The sequence below is a fragment of the Ovis canadensis genome, chromosome 18 (genome assembly GCF_042477335.2).
Source record: "Ovis canadensis isolate MfBH-ARS-UI-01 breed Bighorn chromosome 18, ARS-UI_OviCan_v2, whole genome shotgun sequence".
Taxonomy (NCBI): Eukaryota; Metazoa; Chordata; class Mammalia; order Artiodactyla; family Bovidae; genus Ovis; species Ovis canadensis.
The window spans coordinates 48,110,601-48,131,863 of NC_091262.1; the positions used below are offsets into that span (position 1 = coordinate 48,110,601).

The 21,263-nt window shown below is 50.5% G+C and overlaps 2 protein-coding genes across 10 annotated transcripts in view; one reads left to right on the plus strand and one right to left on the minus strand.

The window, feature by feature from the left end:
- PML (PML nuclear body scaffold) overlaps nucleotides 1-2,638 on the minus strand; it is a 53,080-nt gene extending 50,442 nt beyond the window's left edge. For 7 of the 8 annotated variants that reach the window (XR_011250319.1, XM_069559634.1, XM_069559632.1 and 4 more), the window contains exon 1: nucleotides 2,112-2,385. Coding sequence is in view for 7 of the 8 variants with exons in the window: in XM_069559634.1 (XP_069415735.1) it covers nucleotides 2,112-2,246 (135 nt within the window). In the remaining variant the exon portion in view is untranslated. Of the gene's footprint in view, nucleotides 1-2,111 lie in introns of all 8 variants that reach the window. The other variant, XM_069559633.1, reaches the window with a different exon arrangement.
- Nucleotides 2,639-4,952: 2,314 nt separating this feature from the next.
- On the plus strand, nucleotides 4,953-14,091 carry STOML1 (stomatin like 1). Of its 2 annotated transcripts, none has more exons than XM_069559640.1 (7): nucleotides 4,953-5,186; nucleotides 6,751-6,857; nucleotides 8,090-8,239; nucleotides 8,511-8,714; nucleotides 11,764-11,959; nucleotides 12,417-12,629; nucleotides 13,153-14,091. In XM_069559640.1, exons 1-7 carry the CDS (start codon nucleotides 5,054-5,056, stop codon nucleotides 13,344-13,346), a joined length of 1,197 nt encoding a protein of 398 aa, XP_069415741.1. In that variant the 5' UTR covers nucleotides 4,953-5,053; the 3' UTR covers nucleotides 13,347-14,091. The 2 variants fall into 2 exon arrangements, with proteins under 2 accessions (XP_069415741.1, XP_069415742.1); XM_069559641.1 differs by having other exon boundaries at nucleotides 12,420-12,629.
- The last annotated feature ends 7,172 nt before the right edge of the window (nucleotides 14,092-21,263 follow it).

Sequence of the window (21,263 nt, forward strand, 5' to 3'; positions counted from 1 at the left end):
GGATGACACAAAAACCCAGCCTTATCAGTATCCCAGTCCTCCATTGACTTAGGCCTTCTCACGCTCACTCCATGATTTACTGAGCATCCGTTTCTCATAAGACACAGTACCAGGCCCCAAGATACACGGATGTATAGCAGCAGTCCCCAACCCTTTGGGGACTAGGTTACCGTTTCCTGAAAGACAGTTTTTCTATGGGTGGGGTGATGTAGGGATGATTTAAATGCATTATATTTATTGTGCACTTTATTTCTGTTTCCACTGTGAAAATTCGGTAGTGCAAGTGATGAGAGCGGCTGTAAATACAGATGACGTTTTGCTCTCTTGCTGGCTGCTTGCCACTGTAAGCCCGGTTCCTAATAGGCCAGGGCAAGTGACAGTCCGTGGCCTGGAACTTGGGGACCCCTGATTCCAGGACAAACCCCTGCCTTCACGGGACTTTAAAAAAGGAGATTCATTAAATGTGTGTCATATAACCTCACAAAAAATGCTTACTGCACTTTGATGGTTCCTCAAAAACTTAAACATAGAACTACCATAGGACCCAGCAATTCTACACCCAGCTATATACCCAAAAGAACAGAAAACAAGGATCCAGATGCTTGTACATCCATTATTCTGTACACAGCATTAGTCACAGTAGCCAAGGAGTGGAAACAACTGAAGTGTCCATCAACAAATGAATGGATAAACAAAATGTAGTATATACATACAATGGAATGTTATTTGGCCTTAAAAAGGACATTCTGATACATGCTACAACATGAAAATACCTTGAAGACATCATGTTAAGTAAAACCAGCCAAACACAGAGACAAATACTGTAGCATTCCACTTATATAAAATATCTAGACTAGGCAAATGCAGAGACAGAAAGTAGATTAGAGGTTACCAGCAGCTAGGGGGAAGAGGGAGAAGGCAATGGCACCCCACTCCAGTACTCTTGCCTGGAAAATTCCATGGACGGAGGAGCCTGGTAGGCTGCAGTCTATGGGGCCACTAAGAGTAGGACACGACCGAGCGACTTCACTTTCACTTTTCTCTTTCATGCATTGGAGAAGGAAATGGCAACCCACTCCAGTGTTCTTGCCTGGAGAATCCCAGGGACAGGGGAGCCTGGTGGGCTGCCATCTATGGGGTCACAGAGTCGGACATGACTGAAGCGACTTAGCAGCAGCAGCCAGGGGGAAGAGGAGAATGAACAGCTTAAAGGGTACAGATTTTTGTTTCAATGAAAAAATTCTGAAAATTGACTGTGGTGATGGTTACATTGTGGAATGCATTTAATGCCACTGAATTGTACACCTAGAAACAGATAAAAGATACGTAACATAATACAGTACCTGGCACGTGAGAAATACTCGAACATGTTAACTAGTATGGTCAATATTATTCCTAGGTGTTATAATGCAACAAATAAAAGTTAATGCAATATTATTTGTACTTTCATGAAGGGGAGTAAAAAGGGGCTGGAAGAAAACAGAGCAAGTGATCTAAGCACTTCCTTTGGGGGTGGGGAGTTTGTGCAGGAAAAGACCAGTAAACCCTTAAAAAACTCCTCCGGATGGGGGTTGAGGGAGCACGGTGCTCCAGGAAAAGGATCCAAGTAGCTTCCTAGAGGAGACACCACAGGAATCCTGGGCCTTAGCCAAGACACCCCTTTCCCACTTTCTGATCTGAGGACAAAGATTCTGGCTTGTCCACACCTGGAGCTTGTCCGGGTCTGCCAGGCGGGTGCGATAAGACTATTACTTCCATTTTCCTTAACAGGTGGTCCTTCATCTGAGGTAGGGGATAAGAGGCATGTCGCCAGCTTGGGCGGAAGAGGCTTGGGCGGAAGAGTCTGGTCCGGGGTGCCACTCACCCTTAGCATCACCCCGCTGCTCGTGGAGAATCGCAACCCAGAGAGACCTCTCCCCTCAAACTCATGCTGGCCCCCTTTTCTACTTTCCACGACCCCTAACCCAGCCGAGAAGATCAGGACCCTCGCACCTGGTCTCCCTTCTTTACGTCATTTTTCAAGGTACTTGGTCAAGTTCCCCAGTCCCTCTATTCCACCGACCATACGTAATTAACAAAGCCCCAACCCCATCTCCCAAACGCAGTAGTACCTCTGTGGGGCTGTCGCTGTGGCTGGACTGGTGGCCTTCGGAGAGTGCCTCCGGGGGAGGCATGCTGGGGGAGTGGGGCAGTGCGGGGTCCTGCTGGGGCCCCGGAGATCCGGCAGGTTCCGGATCCTGCTGCATGGAATCCAGCGCAGTTTCGATTCTCAGTTTCGCTCTTCGAGAGCGGAGAAACTGAACCCGAGGAAGGCGCCAGAACACTGAGCTCCCGAGCAGCCCTAAAGGGGAGGTGCCAGCTCAGGGCCCACCTCCCAGAGGAAGTGAGACACTAGCCTAGCTACCGGCGGTTCTAGGGTCGGAGAGGCTGGCCCACGGTCCTGAAGACACGCCCAGAGCGGCGAGGAGGGAGAGAAGAGCAGTCACACGCAGGACAGCGGCAGAACTGATGTTTGTGCAGAATGGAGGCCGTCCCTGCCCTCGGCTTGGAATCTTTCATTCAGCTCACATTGGCACAGCTTCGTGCGAGCCCTCAGCTGGGAGCAAGAGCCACACAGCCGGGCCACGCGTGGCTCCTACTTTGGGAAAAAAAGGGAAAGTGTTAGTCTTCTAGTCGTGTCCGACTCTTTGGGACCCCATGGACTGTCGTCTTCTAGGCTCCTCTGTCCATGGGATTCTCCAGGCAAGAATACTGGAGTGGGTAGCCATTCCCTTCTAAAGGGGATCTTCCCTACCCAGGGATGGAACCCAGGTCTCCTGCACTGCAAGCAGATTCTTTAGCGTCTGAACCACCCCAGATCTAATGCAGGAGCAGTCCCCCAAAGGGAGATTTTCACAGTGTTGAGACTGGCTGGACAGGAGATCACTCAGCTGGGATTTGAAGTGATGGTGGGAATTTGCCAGGGATTCAGAGGCTGGGGATGGGTGGGCAACACTTAAGACCAAGAGAACAGCATATGCAAAGCCATGGAGGTTTGAAACAGAAGCTGTTTCGAAACTAGTTTTGAAACAAGCAACTCATTTTGGTTATTTTCAGATTCAAGAGGGGACCCATGCATGATGTCAGACCAAGATGGGCTGGGCAAGATGAGGCTAAGGAGATGGACCAGGGCTATGGACCACAGAGAGTTGGTGAAGGGTTTGAAAACAAGGAACCATGTCCATTGTGTATATTGGGACAGTCTCTCTGACAACCTAGGGCCAGGTGGTCTGGGACAGTGGCTGTGGGATAAGAGGAGGGACCCGAGTCAGACTGGGAGGACGCTGAGTGGAGATGACGGCATCAGGATGATGCCTGATGTGACAGCAGAAAGGGCTGGTGGATCTGAGGCAGTAGGGAATGGGGAGAGCTGGTGGGCAGGTATGAGAAAAATGAGGAGACAGCAACTTAGCAATGGGTCAAAGGAGAAGCCCCAGCTCTCAGCTGGTGAGGGGAAAAGGCACAGCTCCAGGTGGCATCACTGGGCCAGTGCCCCTGTCTTCAAACCTCAGTGCATTCCATTCATTGTGATGACTCCCATGGACCCATTTTGTGTTCAGTTCCAGCTTGGGACAGATTAGAAGGGCGGTGACAGGACTTTGCTCTTGTAAAACTTTAATAGTTGGGGGTGGGGTGAACTTATAGTTCAGGGTCAGGGTGGGAGGATAGGGGAGAACTAACTTCATAGGGACAGTGCAAAAACCTCAAGAGCCTACTGCATGCACCCTGCTGCTTGATTAGTGTCCCCAGGGCTTTAGAACCAGGCTATGAAGCTAGGAAAAGCCAAAGATGGTAAGGAGCCATTTGCAGAAGGGATCTGGAAGTGGACTATGGCTGAGGGGCCTTAGGAGGCAGGACCGGCATGTGTGGAACAAGAAAAGCTTTAATTTCTTTGCCCACTTTGGAACACAGCCTGCCTTGTTGGAAATTAAAATTTGTTGGTATACAGAGTAAATTCACCTTTTGCATTTGGTTTTCTCCAGCCAGGGAGAAGCAAGTTACCTTTGGGTACCTGGATTGTGGGGTGTGCTATTTCAGCATCTGTAAGACTGAGGGTCTGTGATGCTCGGGAGGGCTGTCCTGGGATAGCACTATGCAATCCCCTTCTTTACTCTGCCATGTTCCCTGAGATCTGCACACAGAATTTCTTTCTTTTCGTGCTGAAGCTCAGGCCCTCCTGCCCCAGGTTGACCCATAATGACCTGGTTACCCCTTCATGCAACAGATAAGCACTGACATCCTCTCTGTGCCAGGCCTTGCTTGCTGGGCTTTGTTGTTGTTCAGTCGCTCAGTCATGTCCGACTCTTTGCAGCCCCATGGACTGCAGCACGCTAGGCTTCCCTGTCCTTCACCATCTCCCAGAGTCTCCTGGAGCTTGCTCCAACTCATGTCCATTGAGTTGGTGATGCCATCCAACCATCTCATCCTCTGTCGTCCCCTTCTCCTACTACCTTCAATCTTTCCCAGCAACAGGATCTTTTCTAATGAGTTGGCTCTTCGCATCAGGTGACCAAAGTAATGGAGCTTCAGGGATAGGAACAGGAATAATTTGCTGATCATGCCTTGGAGAAACCCTAAAGGCAATCTTCCCCAACTCCGTCCAGAGTTTGCTAGTTTGTGCTGAGAAGGCTGGTAGCATTTCTTTGCTTCTGGAGAAGATTCAGCTCCTGAAAACTCCCTTACAAAGCTCAGCTTCTCTTCCTGCTCCTTTTCTAAGACCTAGTGGGAAAAGGTTTAGGAGGAGCGGACCGCTGCGGGCCTCCAGGACCACTTGACCACCCTTCCTCCCAGCCCCGCGATCGCAGTTCGGTCCTCCCAGCGCAGGGGGCGCTATGCAACGGTGCGAGCCGGGCGCGGTCGGCCTCCTCCTCCTGCACTCGGGCCGCCCCTCCCCCTCCCCCGGCAGCACAGGCGAAACCGGAAGCAGCGGTCGGCGGGGGCGGGGCAGTGTAGCGGCTGGCTGGTCAAGCCCCGCACTGCCCTGGGGCGCGGGGCGTGCCCTCTGTTGGGAACCATGCTTGGCAGGTCTGGGTATCGGGCGCTGCCTTTGGGGGACTTTGACCGTTTCCAGCAGTCGAACTTCGGCTTCCTGGGCTCTCAGAAGGGCTGCTTGTCCCCGGAGCCGGGCGGCGTGGGGCCGGGGGCCGGTGAGTGGCCGCCCAGCGCAGCGGACCCGAGGGAGATCAGCAGGCACCCCCGAACTCTGCCTCTCGGGAGTCAGAGTGTCTTGCGTCCTCGCAGCCTAAGAGGAGGGACCGAGAGGGGTTTTCCACGATGTGGAGAAGGGCTTGGATCAGGCACTGGGACACTACCGCCCATCCGCCCTTAGAGCTACGGGGCGGCAGCACTGGAGCTCTCTCACTTTCAAGAAGCCTCGCCCCACCTCGTTTCTTCTTGGCATTTATCACCCCAAAGGTTTCAGGTTTCCGTTTTGCCCAGAAAGAAACTAAGGTCAAGGCATAGGAGGTCACCAGCACGCCAAGAACACTTGGTCGCCGAGAAGTGGCAGAATCTTCACCTCAGGGGACACCTCTAGATTCCTCAAGCCTGAGTATCTCCCGGTTTCCTGGTGGAGATGCGCCGGGCAAAAAGGCAGGCCCTTAGATGCCTGTCATGTCTTCCCAGGCCCTGTTTTTTCTCCAAAGCCTTGAGTAATTCCCTTGACCCAGAGGTCAGATCCCACATGCCTCAGCCTGACAACCAAACCCCAGAGGATTCGGCCCTTCTGTGACCCCCTCCTGTAATGAGAGCTGCCCCTATTCAAGAGTTCTTTTCCTGCTGGGGCCACATGGATCAGAAAGAAGCAGGAGATTTAGTATTCCAGTGCTCAGAGAGCCCAAAGGGTGTGGTGTTCCTGGAAGGGTGGAGCAGAGGATTCTGTCTGCTTCTAGTTCAGGGTTGGGAGAGGATCCCCAAGATCATGGCGTTTCCTCAGCTTTCAGTCCCATCCTGGGGTTCTCATTCACCAGGAGCAGGGACCTGTGCTTCAGCCAAGTCTTTTCTTCCTAGTCCCCCTCCCTCACCTCTCTTCTGAAGCTGCTTCAAGTGAAGCGTGCATTTTGATGGTCATTAGGACTTTAAAGTGTGGTGAAGAATTGTGAGCTAAGAAAGAACATCTTAGCCCTCATCTGTGTCATCTGTTGAAGAGCCATTGATGCTTTTTTGGTTAACGCCTTACCTCCAAATTGAAAGCACACTTCCGGGCAATAGTGGAGGAGGTGTTATGCCAAAAGCCTTCAGTTCAACCCAGCATGTGTTTATAGATGCTGAGTTCTTCCTGGCTTTACCAGAAGTGGGAGGCCTAAATCAGACAAAAGGATTGACTCCTGCTCAGCCCATTGAGGAGAGCCGAGCTGTCCTGTGATTAACTTCTCAGTTCCAATGACTGCTGCTTAGCAGAGAATGGGCCTTGTGAGGTTGGGACTTGGAACAAATTGATTCTGATATGTGGGAGGAAGGAACAGTCCTTAACTAGCTCCTGCCCACAGATACGGAGTTAGTATTAGGCAAGGCAAGTATTTGATGGTTTTTAGGGCACTCCAGTGAAATGAAACACTGTGAGTTAGGAAAGAACATCTTAGCTCTGAGGAGGAAGGAGCCCCTGAAAGGGGAGGTGGGCAAAAGGTGCAGTTGACTGAGTTCACTCAGCCTGCAGCTGTCATGCCAGACGCAGTTGGCATTTTTTGACTGTCTCTGCTCTTTTGTCCCTAGATGCACCTCAGAGCTGGCCCTCCTGCTTCTGCCATGGCCTTATCAGTTTCCTGGGGTTCTTGCTGCTGCTGATCACCTTCCCCATTTCTGGTTGGTTTGCCCTGAAGGTAAGGCTGGCTGGGTCAGTCCCCAGAGTGGTTGGGCCACACTGAGAGCTTTAACATTGGTGCATGAATTTCCCATCCTCTGCCTGCTTCCTCTAAGTATTATCACATCTCTGTGAAATGGGCGCAGATGGTTAAGAATCTGCCTGCAGTGCAGGAGTCCTGGGTTCAATTCTTAGGTTGGGAAGATCTCCTGGAGAAGGGAATGGCACTCCACTCCAGAATTCTTGCCTGGAAAATTCCATAGACAGAGGATCTTGGTGGGGTCGCAAAGAGTCGGACATGACTGAGCAGCTAACACTGTGAAATAGGCTGGACAAGAATTGTTCATTCTCAGCTTTCAGATGAGGAAACTGAGGCTCAACTTTATTGGGAGCCAGTAAGTGGCAGAAACAAGTCTTCCCAAACGCCCAAGTTTAGGGGTCTGAACACTGGTGTTAAGGTGCACAGGAATATCTTCTTCCCTTTGGGTTAGGTTAAGTTAGAAATGAAAAACACTCAACCTGGCCCAGGAAGTGATGTGTAAAAGGAATTTCAGCCTCGTTTTCAACAAGGGATGGGGCAGAAGGGAAAGGATGAGCTAGAGTAGAGGCTCGCACCTGGGAGCTGCAGTGGAGGTGGAAGCTGACCCTCACGCAGCCCCAGACAACAGCCACTGTCTCTGGAAAGTTTAGGGTTTGGGGTGGTCTGGAAGGGAGTCCTTCCTTAGGCCCTAAATCCTAATCCTAAAACTGCCACTGAAACAAATATCTTGTAACCTTGGGCAAGTCACTGCCTCTCTGAGCCTTCTCAATTTGGATATATTTCCTTCCTTGAGGACTCCAGGAACCTGAAGCTGGCAAAGCCCTTCCCTCAGGGTTGCTATTAGAGCAGCCCAGCTTATGCCTTGACTAAGACAAGGGCAGACAGTTTCCTGGTTTGAGTCACGTTTAGCTTTAGACCATACAGGTAAAAGGTTTCACAGACAATCAAGTCAGTACAGTATCGTAGTTGAGAGCATGGCTTTTGGAGTTACTCAGAACTGCCTTCAAATCTTGCCTGTTTCACCTGGGGGCTTTGTGGTTTTTGAGCAAATCAGTTAACCTCTCAGAGCTTGTTTTTTTTTCATCTGGAAACAGAGCTAAGGATCCCTGACCCTGAACCTGAGGGAGAGAGGTGGGGGAAAAGACCTGGGCAGATATAATTGTCAGCATCAGCTCAGTGCTTTTGACCCTTTCCCTTGCTATTACGAGCAGATCGTGCCCACCTATGAGCGCATGATCGTGTTTCGACTGGGCCGGATCCGCACCCCTCAAGGACCCGGTGTGGTTCTGCTCCTGCCCTTCATCGACTCTTTTCAGAGGGTAGATCTGAGGACACGAGCCTTCAATGTTCCTCCCTGCAAGGTGAGGGGCTTCTCGGCTGCCCTGGACAGAGGGAGTGGGGAGCTTATGCTGGGTGTGTTGTGGATGTCAGTACCTTGGCCTGCGAGTAGCCAGAAAAAGGAGGAGGGAGGCTGGGAGGACATCTTTGCTCTGTATATCGAACCCCCTGCACTTGGGGTTACCATTTTGTTCTTGAGGAGCCAGTGGCCAGGCAAATGGGTCAGGTTAGGTGGTCTCAGTGGGCCTGGCCTCCCTGCAGCCCCTGTCCCTCTTTCCTGGCCTCTCCTAACAGTTGGCCTCTAAGGATGGGGCTGTGCTGTCCGTGGGGGCCGACGTCCAGTTCCGCATCTGGGACCCGGTACTGTCGGTGATGACGGTGAAGGACCTGAACACAGCCACACGCATGACAGCCCAGAATGCCATGACCAAGGCCCTGCTCAAGAGGCCCCTGCGAGAGATCCAGATGGAGAAGCTCAAGATCAGCGACCAACTCCTGGTAGGCAGCTCTGCACCGGGCAGAGTTCCGTGGCTGGCACGTGAGCCCAGCTCTGCCTGCTGGGGCACTTTAGCATAGCACCAGATCACTCTGGGCCTCAGTTTACCTTGTGTCCTGAGAGTGTAATAACTTGTGAAGAGTCAATGATCTTGATGGGACTGTGAGCTGAGGAATGAAAGATGGGCACAGACCATAGCGATCTTGGGCAAACTGGGCCTGAGAGGTGAAGGGGCTGGGCCAGGGGAGTGGCCTTGAGTCTTGCCTGAGGTTTCACTCTTCACTGCCCCGCAGGCATTGCCATGAACGCTGGGCCTCAGGGGCACTGAGCGGCCTCTTGGGCGGGCAGGTGGGTGAAAGGAGCTGAGGCCTTCCTGGCCCAGTCAGCTTCTGGGGAATTCCATGCTCCCCAAGGCAGCATGTGCATTTTTGTGGTTTTGTGTTCTTTGTTCTGGGCCTTTTTCCTGCCTCTTGTCTGAGTGTGAGCAGTTACACTGGAATTCACCTCAGATTCCTCTTGTGACAAGAGGGGTTGAAATAAATTCACGTGTGAGGGCATGTTGCCTGCTCCTCATGCTCACCTCAGGCTTTCTCCCATGTCCTGGCAGGGGACCGTGGGTGAAGTTCCTCCTCGTTCCCCTAGGCTCTGCCTTCCCCAGGGTTAGAGGACAGGGAAGGGAGTGGGTAATACCATTCCTGGAGGTTCCAGTCCCTTCAGGAAATAAATCAACTGGCTGAAATTCCCAAGAAAATTCTATTTTTGATAGTAACAATACTTCTCACACACATAGCATTTTGTTTGCCTCAGTATATCTCAGCTTTGTATTTTGCTGCACAAAGGCTAGTATCACTCTTTTATTTTGGAGGAAGGAAATTAAGGCTCAGAAGTTATGACTTGCCCCTAAGAGCCGTGGTCAAGGGCAGAGCTGGGCCAGAGCCAGATCACCTGCCCCTGCCCTCCAGTCCACTGCTTGCTGCTGCTGCTAAGTCGCTTCTGTCGTGTCCGACTCTGTGCGACCCCATAGACGGCAGCCCACCAGGCTCCCCCTGTCCCTGGGATTCTCCAGGCAAGAACACTGGAATGGGTTAGTCCACTGCTTAGTCTTACACAAATCAGATTTTGTTCTTGGCCTTTGTTTTTGGCCTTGCTGCCCATTACTTTGGTGCAACAAAGCCACCTGAGGCCATTTGAGGGTGTGAGTCCCATACCAGGGCATTAGAGTCCTGTAGGGCCATTACCCAGACTGACTTAGCTCCTGGCAAAGTGGATTCAGTACCTGGATAAAATGAAATCTCAGGAAATCCACCACCTTCGGCAAGGCCTGGTTCAGACATCCGTCTCTCATTTTCACTTCTCCATCTGCCTGTTTTGCACCTGGAGGGACTGCAGGCTTCCCACCTCTCCCTTGCTGGGCCCTCTTAGCTGCTTACCCACTTGTGCCTGCTGCTTTACCCCTCCAGGCCTGGCCCAGCCTCCCCTACCGCTGGCCCCACCCCTACCCATCCCTCTGCAGCAGGCCTTGCCTTTTGATCCTCAGGACAAAGCCCTCTAGGGTGAGAACTCCTCCAGCGTCACCCCCTGAAGCTCATCTACCTCCTTGCTGTTTTCCTGCCTCCCTGGAAGCATCTGGTTCCTCTGCACTCCCCAGTGCTCGGGGCCCAGGACTCGGCTCCCTCCCTCCACTCATCCTCTTCTTGCCTTTCTGCACGCTCTCCTTTTGTCCCACACCCATTCTAGCTCTTCACCCCTCTCTTCCCTTTCCTTCCTCCCTTCCTCTTGTTACTCTAGGCTCCTAAGACTGACGTCACTGCCGACCCCACAGTGACCTCCCTTCTTGCCAGCACAGGAGCACTTCTCAGTCCTTCCCTCTCGTCACCTGGAGGCAGCCTTGGACTTCACGGCTTGTCCTTCTCTTATTATTGGATCCCCTGTTTCCTCTGAATTCCGTTATTCCACACTCCTGGTTACTCCCTGTCCTCCTGTTTCCAGGGTTCCCTCAGTGGTCTCTTTTCACCTGTGATCCCCCTGGGGCTGTTTGCTACTTCTGGACACTAATTATTCATGACACTCTGATCCAGTCCCATTCTGTCCTACTTCCTGGACCTGCTTACCCAGTTGTGGTTGGCTGTCCCATAGACACCTCAAGCTTAATGTATTTAAAAATACCTTATTCCTTCCCTAAAGGAATACTCATCATTCCTTCCCTGCCCACCCCCACATCTGTGTCTTCCTCTGTGTGTGCTTTCTGGGTGAATGCCCACACTCTTGATCTGTGCAAGGACCCACATCAGAAACCTGGCTTCCCCGCTCCTCCCCATCCTTCCTCCTTTTGCACACTCAGGCAGCTGAGAAGCCCAGTGGTGCTGCTGCTTTAGTGTCCTTCTGCGGCTTAGATTCTAAGAGTTGTGCCCCTCTGCCGTGAGTCTCGGCTCAAAGCCGCCTCTGCCTGACGCTGCGTCTGTGTAACTTTTGCCTGCGGTTTGCAACACCATCCTACCTGGTCTCCCTCCATCCTCAACCCCTCCGGTCCAGCCTCCACATAGCAGCCAAGAGAATCTTTGCAGCTAGGAAGACTACTCTGTCACTTTGCTGCTAAACTCCTCTTGGGGGCCCCTTGTGCCTCAGAATAAGTCCAAATGAGAGAGAGCAGCCACCCTTGGCTGTCTCCAGTGTCCCAGGCCGCACTTGAGGGTCCAGCTAAGTGGAGCTGTGGTTACTTGCAGTTCCGCAAACGTTCGAGGTGCTCCTCTCTGGGCTTTGTCACATGCTGTTCCTGTTGTCTGGAAGGGTCCTCCTTTATGGCCTTCACCTGGATAACTCCTCCTCCTCCTAGCATCACCCCTCCTCCCTGCCCCACACCCTCCCCTGGTGCACACTACAGCTTCCCATGGCTGCGTTGTAATTGCCCTCTGCCTCCGTCCAGGCTGGGCACTTCTCAAGGGCTGGCCTGGCACCTCATGGGTCACTGTGGCCATACCAGCCTGCCTAAAGAAGGTGCTCTGAATGGGACCTTTGTGGAATGAGTGCCATTTCTCCCCACACTTCCTCCAGCTGGAGATCAACGATGTGACCAGGGCCTGGGGGCTGGAGGTGGACCGCGTGGAACTGGCAGTGGAGGCCGTGCTCCAGCCGCCCCAGGACAGCCCAGCAGGGCCCAGCCTGGACAGCACCCTGCAGCAGCTGGCCCTCCACTTCCTGGGAGGCAGTGTGCCTTCAGTGGCAGGAGGTGCCCCGCGCCCTGGACCAGGTGAGGAGCCTCAGGGAAAGGGTGGTTTCCCCCGCTGGGCGTTCAGGTTCGTGCCCAGCATAGACTGAGCTTCGCCTCTTGTTCCTTTAACCAAGCACCTTGTGCAGTGCACACCCTGCCCAGCTGTTCCAGCCGCCCTGATTCTAGAGCTGACTAGAACTAAGGTAATGAGAAGAGTCTGAGTGTGCGGAGGCCTTTGGGAGCCTCCATGGGAGGAAGCAACAGCATCCAGAAGAGAGTTTAAGACTTAAGGCTGGAGTGATTTAGAAATGGGGGTTGGGGTTATGGCTAGAAACTCAAGGGCAGCCTCTTAGCAGAGGAAGAAACTGAACGCAGGCCTGCGGTGGGTGTAAGAGAGAGCGCTGTGAAAGCATGAGGGCCACCGTCATCCTGACCTTGGCAGCGCACTGACTTCCTTCTCTCTGCCTCCCTCCCCAATCCCATTGGCCACCACCAGCAGATACCTTGGAGATGGTGAGCGAGGTTGAGCCGTCTGCACCTCACGGGGGTGCTGGGTCCAGCCCCAAGCAGCCTGTGGCCGAGGGGCTGCTGTCGGCTCTGAAGCCCATCCTGTCAGAGGCCCTGGTCAGCCAGGTCGGGGCCTGCTACCAGTTCAACGTCATCCTGCCCAGCGGCCCCCAGAGCATCTATTTCCTGGATCTCACTGCAGGTGCCGCTGCCCTCCCTGCCCTCTCCTTCCCCACTGGGGTTGCTCATAGCCCTACCACCTGTGGTCCTTATCAGACCAGGTCCTATTCCTGCCAGCAGTTTAGGGCAAACCCATAGCTATCAGGAGCTCAGATGGCATTTGCAGGCAGTGACTGCCCAGGCCTTGGGCTCCCTGTCCCATCCCCATGAGCAGGACTGCCCGGATGGCCCAGCTGCCTGGACCGAGAGCCCTGCACACGTTGCAGGCCTGTTCGTGCCAGGCTCTGTCTGAGTGTGTTTTGCGCATCATGTCACCTACTTCTCATCATAAACCAGTGACTTAGTGATTATTATCATCCTCATCTCACCAGTTTGGAAACTGAGGCTCTGAGTGGTCACACAGTCAGTAGGACTTGAACCCTGGGTATTAGCACCTGAGCTCTTAGCCACTCTTTCCACCCCTCCCAGTGGGACGTGCTGACCTCTTCTACCCCCTGTAGCATAGCTGTCCCCTCACTGATTCTCAGTTTTCTTTCTCCCCACAGGGCAAGGGAGGGTGGGACGCGGAGTGCCTGATGTCATCCCCGACGTGGTGGTGGAGCTGTCCGAGGAGGACCTACGGGCCCTGTTGTGCAGGGAGCTGCGGCCCCTGGGGGCCTACATGAGTGGGCGGTTGAAGGTGAAGGGTGACCTGGCCGTGGCCATGAAGCTGGAGGCTGTCCTCAAGGCCTTGAAGTAGCAGGTTTGGCTGCCTGTCAGTAGCCCGGCCCTGAGCTGGGCACCAAGCCAGGGAGACATCTTGGAGGCAGAGGCTCTGGCACTGCATCTTGGATTGTTGAAGCCCTGAGGAGTGTCAGACCCAGCGGGAGACAGTGAGTGGAGGCTGGGAGACACTGGAGCTAGGAGAGGCTGAGTCGGGCAGCCCTGCCCTTCTCACCCACAGTGGTTCTCTTAGCAAGCATTTGCTGATCCTGGTCCCCTGCCGAGTGCCCTACCTGAACTGGGTACCAGGCAATGACAGGAGAGCCAGGCCTGCTCTGCTCCTCTGGCGACCTGGCTGGAGAGGAGGGGCTGACGGAAACAGCCCAACAGTAGCTGGTTTGGTCCTGGTGTGAGGGAGCTCTGCATGTGACTCAGGCTCCAAGTTCCAGGAGAGGGGGTCAGAGAGGGGGGTCAGAGCAGCTCGGGGAGGGAGAGAGAAGGGACCAAGCAGAGGTCCCTGCATTGGGAGGGATCTGAGATTGGGCTGGGTCTGCCTTACTGATTGCAATCCAGGCCCAGACGGGGTGGGGGAGGGGGGGAAGACAGGGGGTCAGGGCAGTGTCTCTCTGGCCCTCTCCTGAGGGTGTCTTGACTCATCTCCCAGCCTCAGTCTTGCATGCCTGACTGGCTGGGGCCAGGGCAGCATGACGGAGAGCCCTGCTGTTCTTGTGCTTCTTACCAGAGGTTTGAAAACCTCAAATAAACGTGCTGTTTACAATGTATCTGGAGAGCAACAGGGGACACGGGGGTGGGGAAGAGGGCTCCGAGGTGATGTCCGAGCTGCCAGCCCGGGACCCAGGCCCTGAAGGGTGACCCGAGCCCCAACAGTGATCTGGAATCACCCACAGTTCCCCTTCCTGACAAGGGCCTTGAAAGCAGGCAGGAGCAGGCACTCTGTTCCTCTCTATAGTCTGGGGAGAGCTTTGCAGGAAGGATGTGGGTGTCACAGCGCTGGTCGGGCAAACCGTTCATCCAGCGAAGGGCAGGGGCTCCTCACACTCGAGGGGAGATGGAGCTGCCATCTCCTGCCCCTCCTGCTGTACCCCTGGTCACTGTTTCCCCATTGGTCCGGCCCAAACCCCAGGGACCCCAGAGAAGGAGGGCCTTAGACATCTTGAGTTCTAAAGAATGAATCTCACATCGCAGAGAGGCTTGTGAAAAAAAAACCCACAGAAATTTGAGCCTCCTCTTTGAGGAACAGCCTCTGGCTTGTCCTCTGGCACCAAGCCTTCCCTGACAGGTCCCTGTCCAACTGCCTTGGCACCAGGCTCCATCCAGTTTACCCTTTGGTTCCTGCCAGTGCCTGTCTTGGCCCGCCTCTTGTAGGTCCTCCTGGAGTAGACCAAACTGCCACTGGGTTTTGGTTTCAGCCCCAGGGCCCCTCCCTGAAGGGCCAGAGCCCGAGGCTGCTGACCGCCCCCTGTCCCTCTCTCCATCTCTCTGGAGGCCGCCCAGCTGGGGCTGCCTGTTCAGAAGCCTTCCCTCCAATCCCCACCATCCATGAGCCCCAGTGGGGCCTGGGCTCCCCGACTGCTTCGGGGCTGTCTTTGTGCCCATTCCCCACTGTTTCTGTTACTGTTCTCGTGTGAGTGTCCGCCCTCCCTGTGGGACCTTGAGCTTCCTGCCTGAGCTGTTCATCATTGTTCCTTCCGCTGCTGCTGCACACAGCGCCCCACAGGGTGAGAGGGGAAGCCCCAGGCGCCTGCCTCGTGACAGCTTAAGGGAAACCGAAACTCAGATTTTCTTTGTGGGTGTCAGAGAAGCAGCATCACCAGGGGAAACTGAAACTTTTATAGATGTCTGTGTGGGTGGAGAGCAGAATCTGCTGCTAGCCGTTAATGCCCTCATCCCATTGAGGGGAACTCATTCCTTGGCGAGGCCAGCGCTCCAGGACAGGGAGCCCACAGGCTCAAGGCCTCTGGGCTTCGGAGGACCCAGCAGACTCTGCAGTCCCTGGGGGTGGGGGTGCAACGAGGGGCACCTAACGGGGCCAGGGTGTGAGGGGGCGGGGGAGGAAAGGGTGTCCATCAGAGAAAGCTTTCTGTGGAGTTGATCCCAAGATACAGTTTACATGGAGATGAGAGAAGAAAGGAAATGGGGGAGACACTCAGCAGAGGGGAAGGTCCCTGTGAGGCCACAGCAGGCACCTCTGATTTGGGGAACTGGGACCTAAAGTCTGAGGGGGGATGTGTGCAGGGCTTTTGTAGTAGTAACTGATACCTCGTGCCAGCCATGCCCCTCTACTGCGTTAGACTCTTCCTGTATTTGTTTCCCCAGGTAACTTGATGAAGAATGATAACTCAAACAATTATGTGATGCTTTTTCTATATATAATGCATTATTCTGATATTATTTTTTAAATGAGTATTTAATTTTGAATGCTGCTGCTGCTAAGTCGCTTCAGTCGTGTCCGACTCTGCGACCCCATAGATGGCAGCCCACCAGGCTCCCCCATCCCTGGGATTCTCCAGGCAAGAACACTGGAGTGGGTTGCCATTTCCTTCTCCAGTGCATGAAAGTGAAAAGTGAAAGTGAAGTCACTGAGTCGTGTCCAACTCTCAGCGACCCCATGGACTGCAGCCTACCAGGCTCCTCCATCCATGGGATTCTCCAGGCAAGAGTACTGGAGTGGGGTGCCATTGCCCTCTCCGATTTAATTTTGAATAGAGAAGTTTAAAAAGGCAAGCTGCAAAAATTGTTCCTCATACTCTTGACTTCATCCACAGAGTTTCAAACAGATATTCTCTGGTATTAGTTTCCAAGTTATTCTTCCAGAAGTTGGGCTCTGGGGATTTCCCTGGTGGCCCAGTGGTTAAGGCTCTGTGCTTCCACCACAGAGGGTGCAGGTTCAGTCCCTGGCCAGGGTGCTAAGACCCTATATGCTGTGCTGCACAGCCGAAAAAAATGAAGTTGGAGTTTTAAAAAAATACACTTACAAGAAAATCCACATATATTGTTTTTTGGGATTCTTTTTTTTTTTTTTACAGAAATGGCAGCATAGCAAATACAATGTTAATTTGTTCACTTAACATTGTGCTTGAGAGTCTTTCCATATTTGCATACCTAGACTTTCCCTATTCAGTTTTATATTAATAGTTACATAGGATTCAGTTGTATGGGTGTATCATAGTTTATTTTACCTGGTTTGGATTGATAGACATTCAGATTATTTTTTTATGTTTTGCTATTTCAAACAATCATGCAGTAATAACCTTTCACATATGCTATTGTGGTTGAAGTTCATCTGTGGGATAAAGTCCTAGAAAGGAAATTTCTAGGTCAAAGCATTTATAATTTAATATTGCCCAAATGCCTTCTTTAGGGATTATTCTAATTTACATTCCCATCATCAGTAAGTGAGAGTCTGTTTTTCCTCACAGCCATGCCAACACAATTAAACTCTGGAATTTTTTGACAGTCCAGTAAATGAAAAAGCTCAGTGAAAAAGTAAATTAAAAAGTTCAACTTTTAAAAAAGTTGTTGAATTGTTTATTACTTTTCAAGATTTGGATTTTCCATCCCAGCAAAAGCACAGGGTTTCTTTTCAGTCCCAGGTGAAAAGCACAGAATTTACCTTTTTAACAGATAATAGGATAAAATGCGTTCATTTTTTAATAGTAAAAGATGTTTATCATTTTTCACACTAAGCCAGATAAATGATAATTATAATTGCAAGCCATATGGAAACATGATTAACCTAAGAATATGAAATAATTACATACAGTTTGGGGGGTATATATACAATATGCTTTCATCCACCTGGCCAGTCTGTGTCTTTTGGTTGGTGCATAAAATGCACCCATTTTAAATATACTTTGACAAATGGAACACCATGTAACCACTACCCACCAGAATCAAGATATAGAACATTTCCATCAGCTCATGTGGTTCCCTGTATCCCTTCCCATTCAATCTTCAGTCTTCCCACCCCCAGCCCCAGGCCCAGGTCACCACTGATCGATCTGCTTTCTAATAGCTACTGATTAAATTTCACATTTCTAGGATTTCATACAAGTGAAACCATGCCATGTATATCCTTTTGTGTCCAGCTTCTTTCTGTAGTGCTTTTGAATCATCTATGTTATTATGTGTACCTATAATTTGTTCTTTTTTATTGTGAGTGAGACTCTGTTGTATGGATAGAGGTACAATTTACATATTCACCTGTTGATAGACATTTGAGTAGTTTTGTTTTGATTATCAAAGCTTCTCTGGACATCTATCTGTGTATGGGTCTTTGTATGGGTATATGTTTTCATTTGGGTAAATACTAAGGAGTAAAACTTCTGGCCCTAGAAACTGCCAAACCAATTCCAGGATGGCTGTGCCAACACTTGGTGTTGTCAGTCGTTTCCAGTGGGTCTGCCTGATGACTTGGAGCCCCTTTTCAGGTGTTCATTGGGTATATGTCTTTTTTGGTGAAGTACTGTCAAACTTTTTTCTCACTTTAAAATCTGGCTTTATCTTATTGGTATAATATTCATATTAGTTCTAAGAGTTCTTAGTAAATCCTGGATACATGTCTTTTAGCAGGTATTTGAAATATTTTCTCCCAGACTGTAGCTCGGCTTTCTAACTTCTTAATGATTAATTTTTTAAAGCAATAGATTTTAATTTTGATGAAGTTAGTCTGTACTTTTTAAAGTATTTATATATGTGTATGTTTGTGTCGGGTCTTAGTTGGGACACGCGGATGGGGTCCTCATTGTCATGAGGGGTCCTTGCAGCGCACAGACTCCTTAGTTGGGGCACTCAGGCTCGTGGTTGTGGTGTGTAGGCTCCGGGGTGCGCTAGCTTCAGTAATTGCTGCCCATGGTCTTAGTTGCTCTGTGGCGTGTGGGATCTTAGTTCCCGTCCAGGGATCAAACCTGCATCACACGGTGGATTCTTAACCACTGGACCACCAGGGAAATCCCTATAATTTTTTCATGGTGAGAGGTTTTGTGTCCTTTTCTGGAAGTCTTTGCTCATCTTTGCTGAAGGTCTTGAAGATTTTCCCCTGTTTTCTAGTACTTTTAGCCACAGTGCCTTAAAGTACTAGCTGAATCTATAAACTTTTAGAAGTGCTTTTTTTTTTAAGTACTTTTAGGTCTGATCCACTTTGAGTTACTTTTTGTATATGGTATGAGATAAAAGGCTGAGACATTTCCCCCGGCCCGCCCATGTGGGTATCCAGCACATCTTCTTGAAAAGGTATATTTTCCCCATTGAATTACCTCAAAACTTGAAATTTATCATGTCTCTTATTTTGTGTGAAGTTGAAATTTTGTAATATGTTTAAGAGCTATTGTGTTTCTTTTTCTGTGAAATGTTATTTCATGTATTTTTTTTTTAGTGTTGGTTGTTTCTATTTTTGTTTTGACATCTGGAACTCTTTATAATAGAGAGATTAGTTCTTTTTGATATAAGTTGTAAAAATGTTTAACCCAATTTGTTGTTTGTAGTTTGACTTTGCTTATATTTTTTCATGAAATTTGACAGATGTATTTGAAATGATATATATTTTACTTTATGGCTTTTAGGTTTTAAGTCATAAGAAAAACTTCCATTCTAAGATCATAAAGGAATTCCATATACTTCCATTATTTTATTTTTTACATGTAATTGTTTGACAAACCCCTTGGGATTTAAATGAGCATAAAATATATAGAATCACATTTTTTTCAGTGCTATGTATTTCCGTTTGCCTTGGGATCTATCTCTGGGTTTTCTGTTCTGTTCCATTTGTCTGTTCACTAAGACCACATGGTTTTAATTACTGAGGTTTCATAAAATGTTGAATATCTATAAGATTAATTCTTTTTAATGCTTCTTAAGACATTCTTCGTGCCAGTTTCCTGGCAGTCAGTGTTTAACCACTCAGCACTTTCACTGCCGAGGATGTGGGCCGACTCCCTGGTCTGAGAAGTAAGAGCCTAGAAGCCACACAGCGTAGCCAAATTTAAAAAAAAGAAAAAAGAAATTCTTCCTGCCTATTCTTGTTGCTGTTTTAAAATAAACTCTAGAATTACCCTAGTAACTGTTTAGGGGACTCTTGTTGGTGATCCAGTGGTTAAGACTCTGCTCCCAACACAAGGAACTTGGGTTCCATTTATGATCGGGGAACTAAGATCCTGCCTGCCAGTGGAGTGGTCAAAAAATTGTTTATATCTTTATGGAGACCATATTAAATGTGTGAAGTAACTCAAATAATTGCAGTCTTTATGGTACTGAGTCTTCCTGTCCATGAACTGGCATGTTTTTATGTTTTTTTTTTTTCCTCTTAGTGTTCTTCAGAAGTTTTCAGTGTTCATACTGTAAAATGTCTTGAACACTTTTTTAAAGTTTATTCCTAGGTACTATATCTTTTCTGCTACTACTGTAAACAGGGTCTTTCCTTTCATTATATTATCCAATCAGTGTACAATTTACTTCTCTGTAGGAGTTCTGTACCTTACTAACTTAATTCTCACCTTACTAACTGTATTTTTATTCACAGTGCTTCAAAGTACTTCATCTTCAATATACAGTCAGATGTTGACAACGTCACCTCCTCATATCAGTGCTTTAAAATGCTTTCCCTTTTATAGTTGATTGGCTAGCGTGGAGGTGGGTGTTTATAAGGTGAAAGAGAGAGGATATTATGGGGAAAGATCCAGTAGAGAGAGAGGCAGAGGGAGACTGTAGAGGAAGAGAAGGGAATGGGCTCCTGAGCCCTGATGGGATTAGCTCTGGACAAAGACTGACACCTCACCCTGGAGAAAGAAGGGAGGAAGTAAGGCTGGGGGCAGGATCCCGGCTCCGGGGTGTTTATTAACTGAACAGTTTGCAAGGGAAAGTGCCAGTGGTAAACCATGGTCACTGTGTCACTCACACAGGCCTCTCTGGGTTAGCCCTTTGGTGGGGCCTCCAAGCCAAAATCCATGAAATTGAGAGTGATGAGGTGGTGGGGACTTGGGGAGGTTTGTGTATTGCAGGGGTAGAAGCTGGGAGGAGAAATTTTCTGGTTCCTCCTGGTGGGTGGTTCTTGATTCCCATCCTAGGCCAAGTGGAGTCCAGCACCCCCAACCAGGGCAGCAAGAGATGGTTGGTCCACAGATGGGATGACTGAGCACCAGCAGGCCCCCAGAGGGCCTTTCCTGAGGGATTTGTGGCAGGACTGGGCCCAGAACCTGTGTCTCATGGCTCCAGCCCATGACTTCCTCTTCCGTCAGTGGGGACTGTGGGGCAGTGGGATTAGCTTGGAATAATGAGCGTCTTAAGATGCTGGCTTTGTGTTGCTCCACTGAGCCTGGCTCCACTGTGTGGGAATGGGCGTGGACTGTGTGGGGGTGGGCAGAGGGGGCCATATTCCCCATCTGCTGCCCCAGGTCCTCTGCCACTCAGCCAGGAGAGAGGCTGGAGAGAGACAGAGAGAGAGAGAGAGAGAGAGAGAGAGAGAGAGAGAGAGAGAGAGAGAGGAAAGGCGTGAAGAGAGGAGAGGAGAGGGAGGAGACTGAGGACCAAAGGGACTTGCCCACCACAGTCCTCAGCCTGGAGCTTCTTCCCCTGGACTGGGACTCCAGTGTGCTTCCACTGACTTTCCAAGATTGGCAGTGTCCACCATAGAAGAGGCACCAGCAACTGGTTTTTAAAGTGGACTTGTTGCAGGACTTCCCTGGTGGTCCAGTGGCTAAGACTCCAAGCTCCCTACGCAGAGGGCGTGAGTTCAATCCCTAGTTAGGAAATTAGATCCCGCATGCCACAACCAAGAGTTAGCGTGCTTCAACTAAGACCCAGAGCAGCCCAATAAATAAGCACACATTAAAGTTTTTTTCTTTAAATGGACTTGTGTAAGATGAAGCAGCATTAGATTTGCTGAGGAAGATGAAGACAGATAGCACAGGTGAAGAGAGGGAGAAAGGAGAGACGGAGG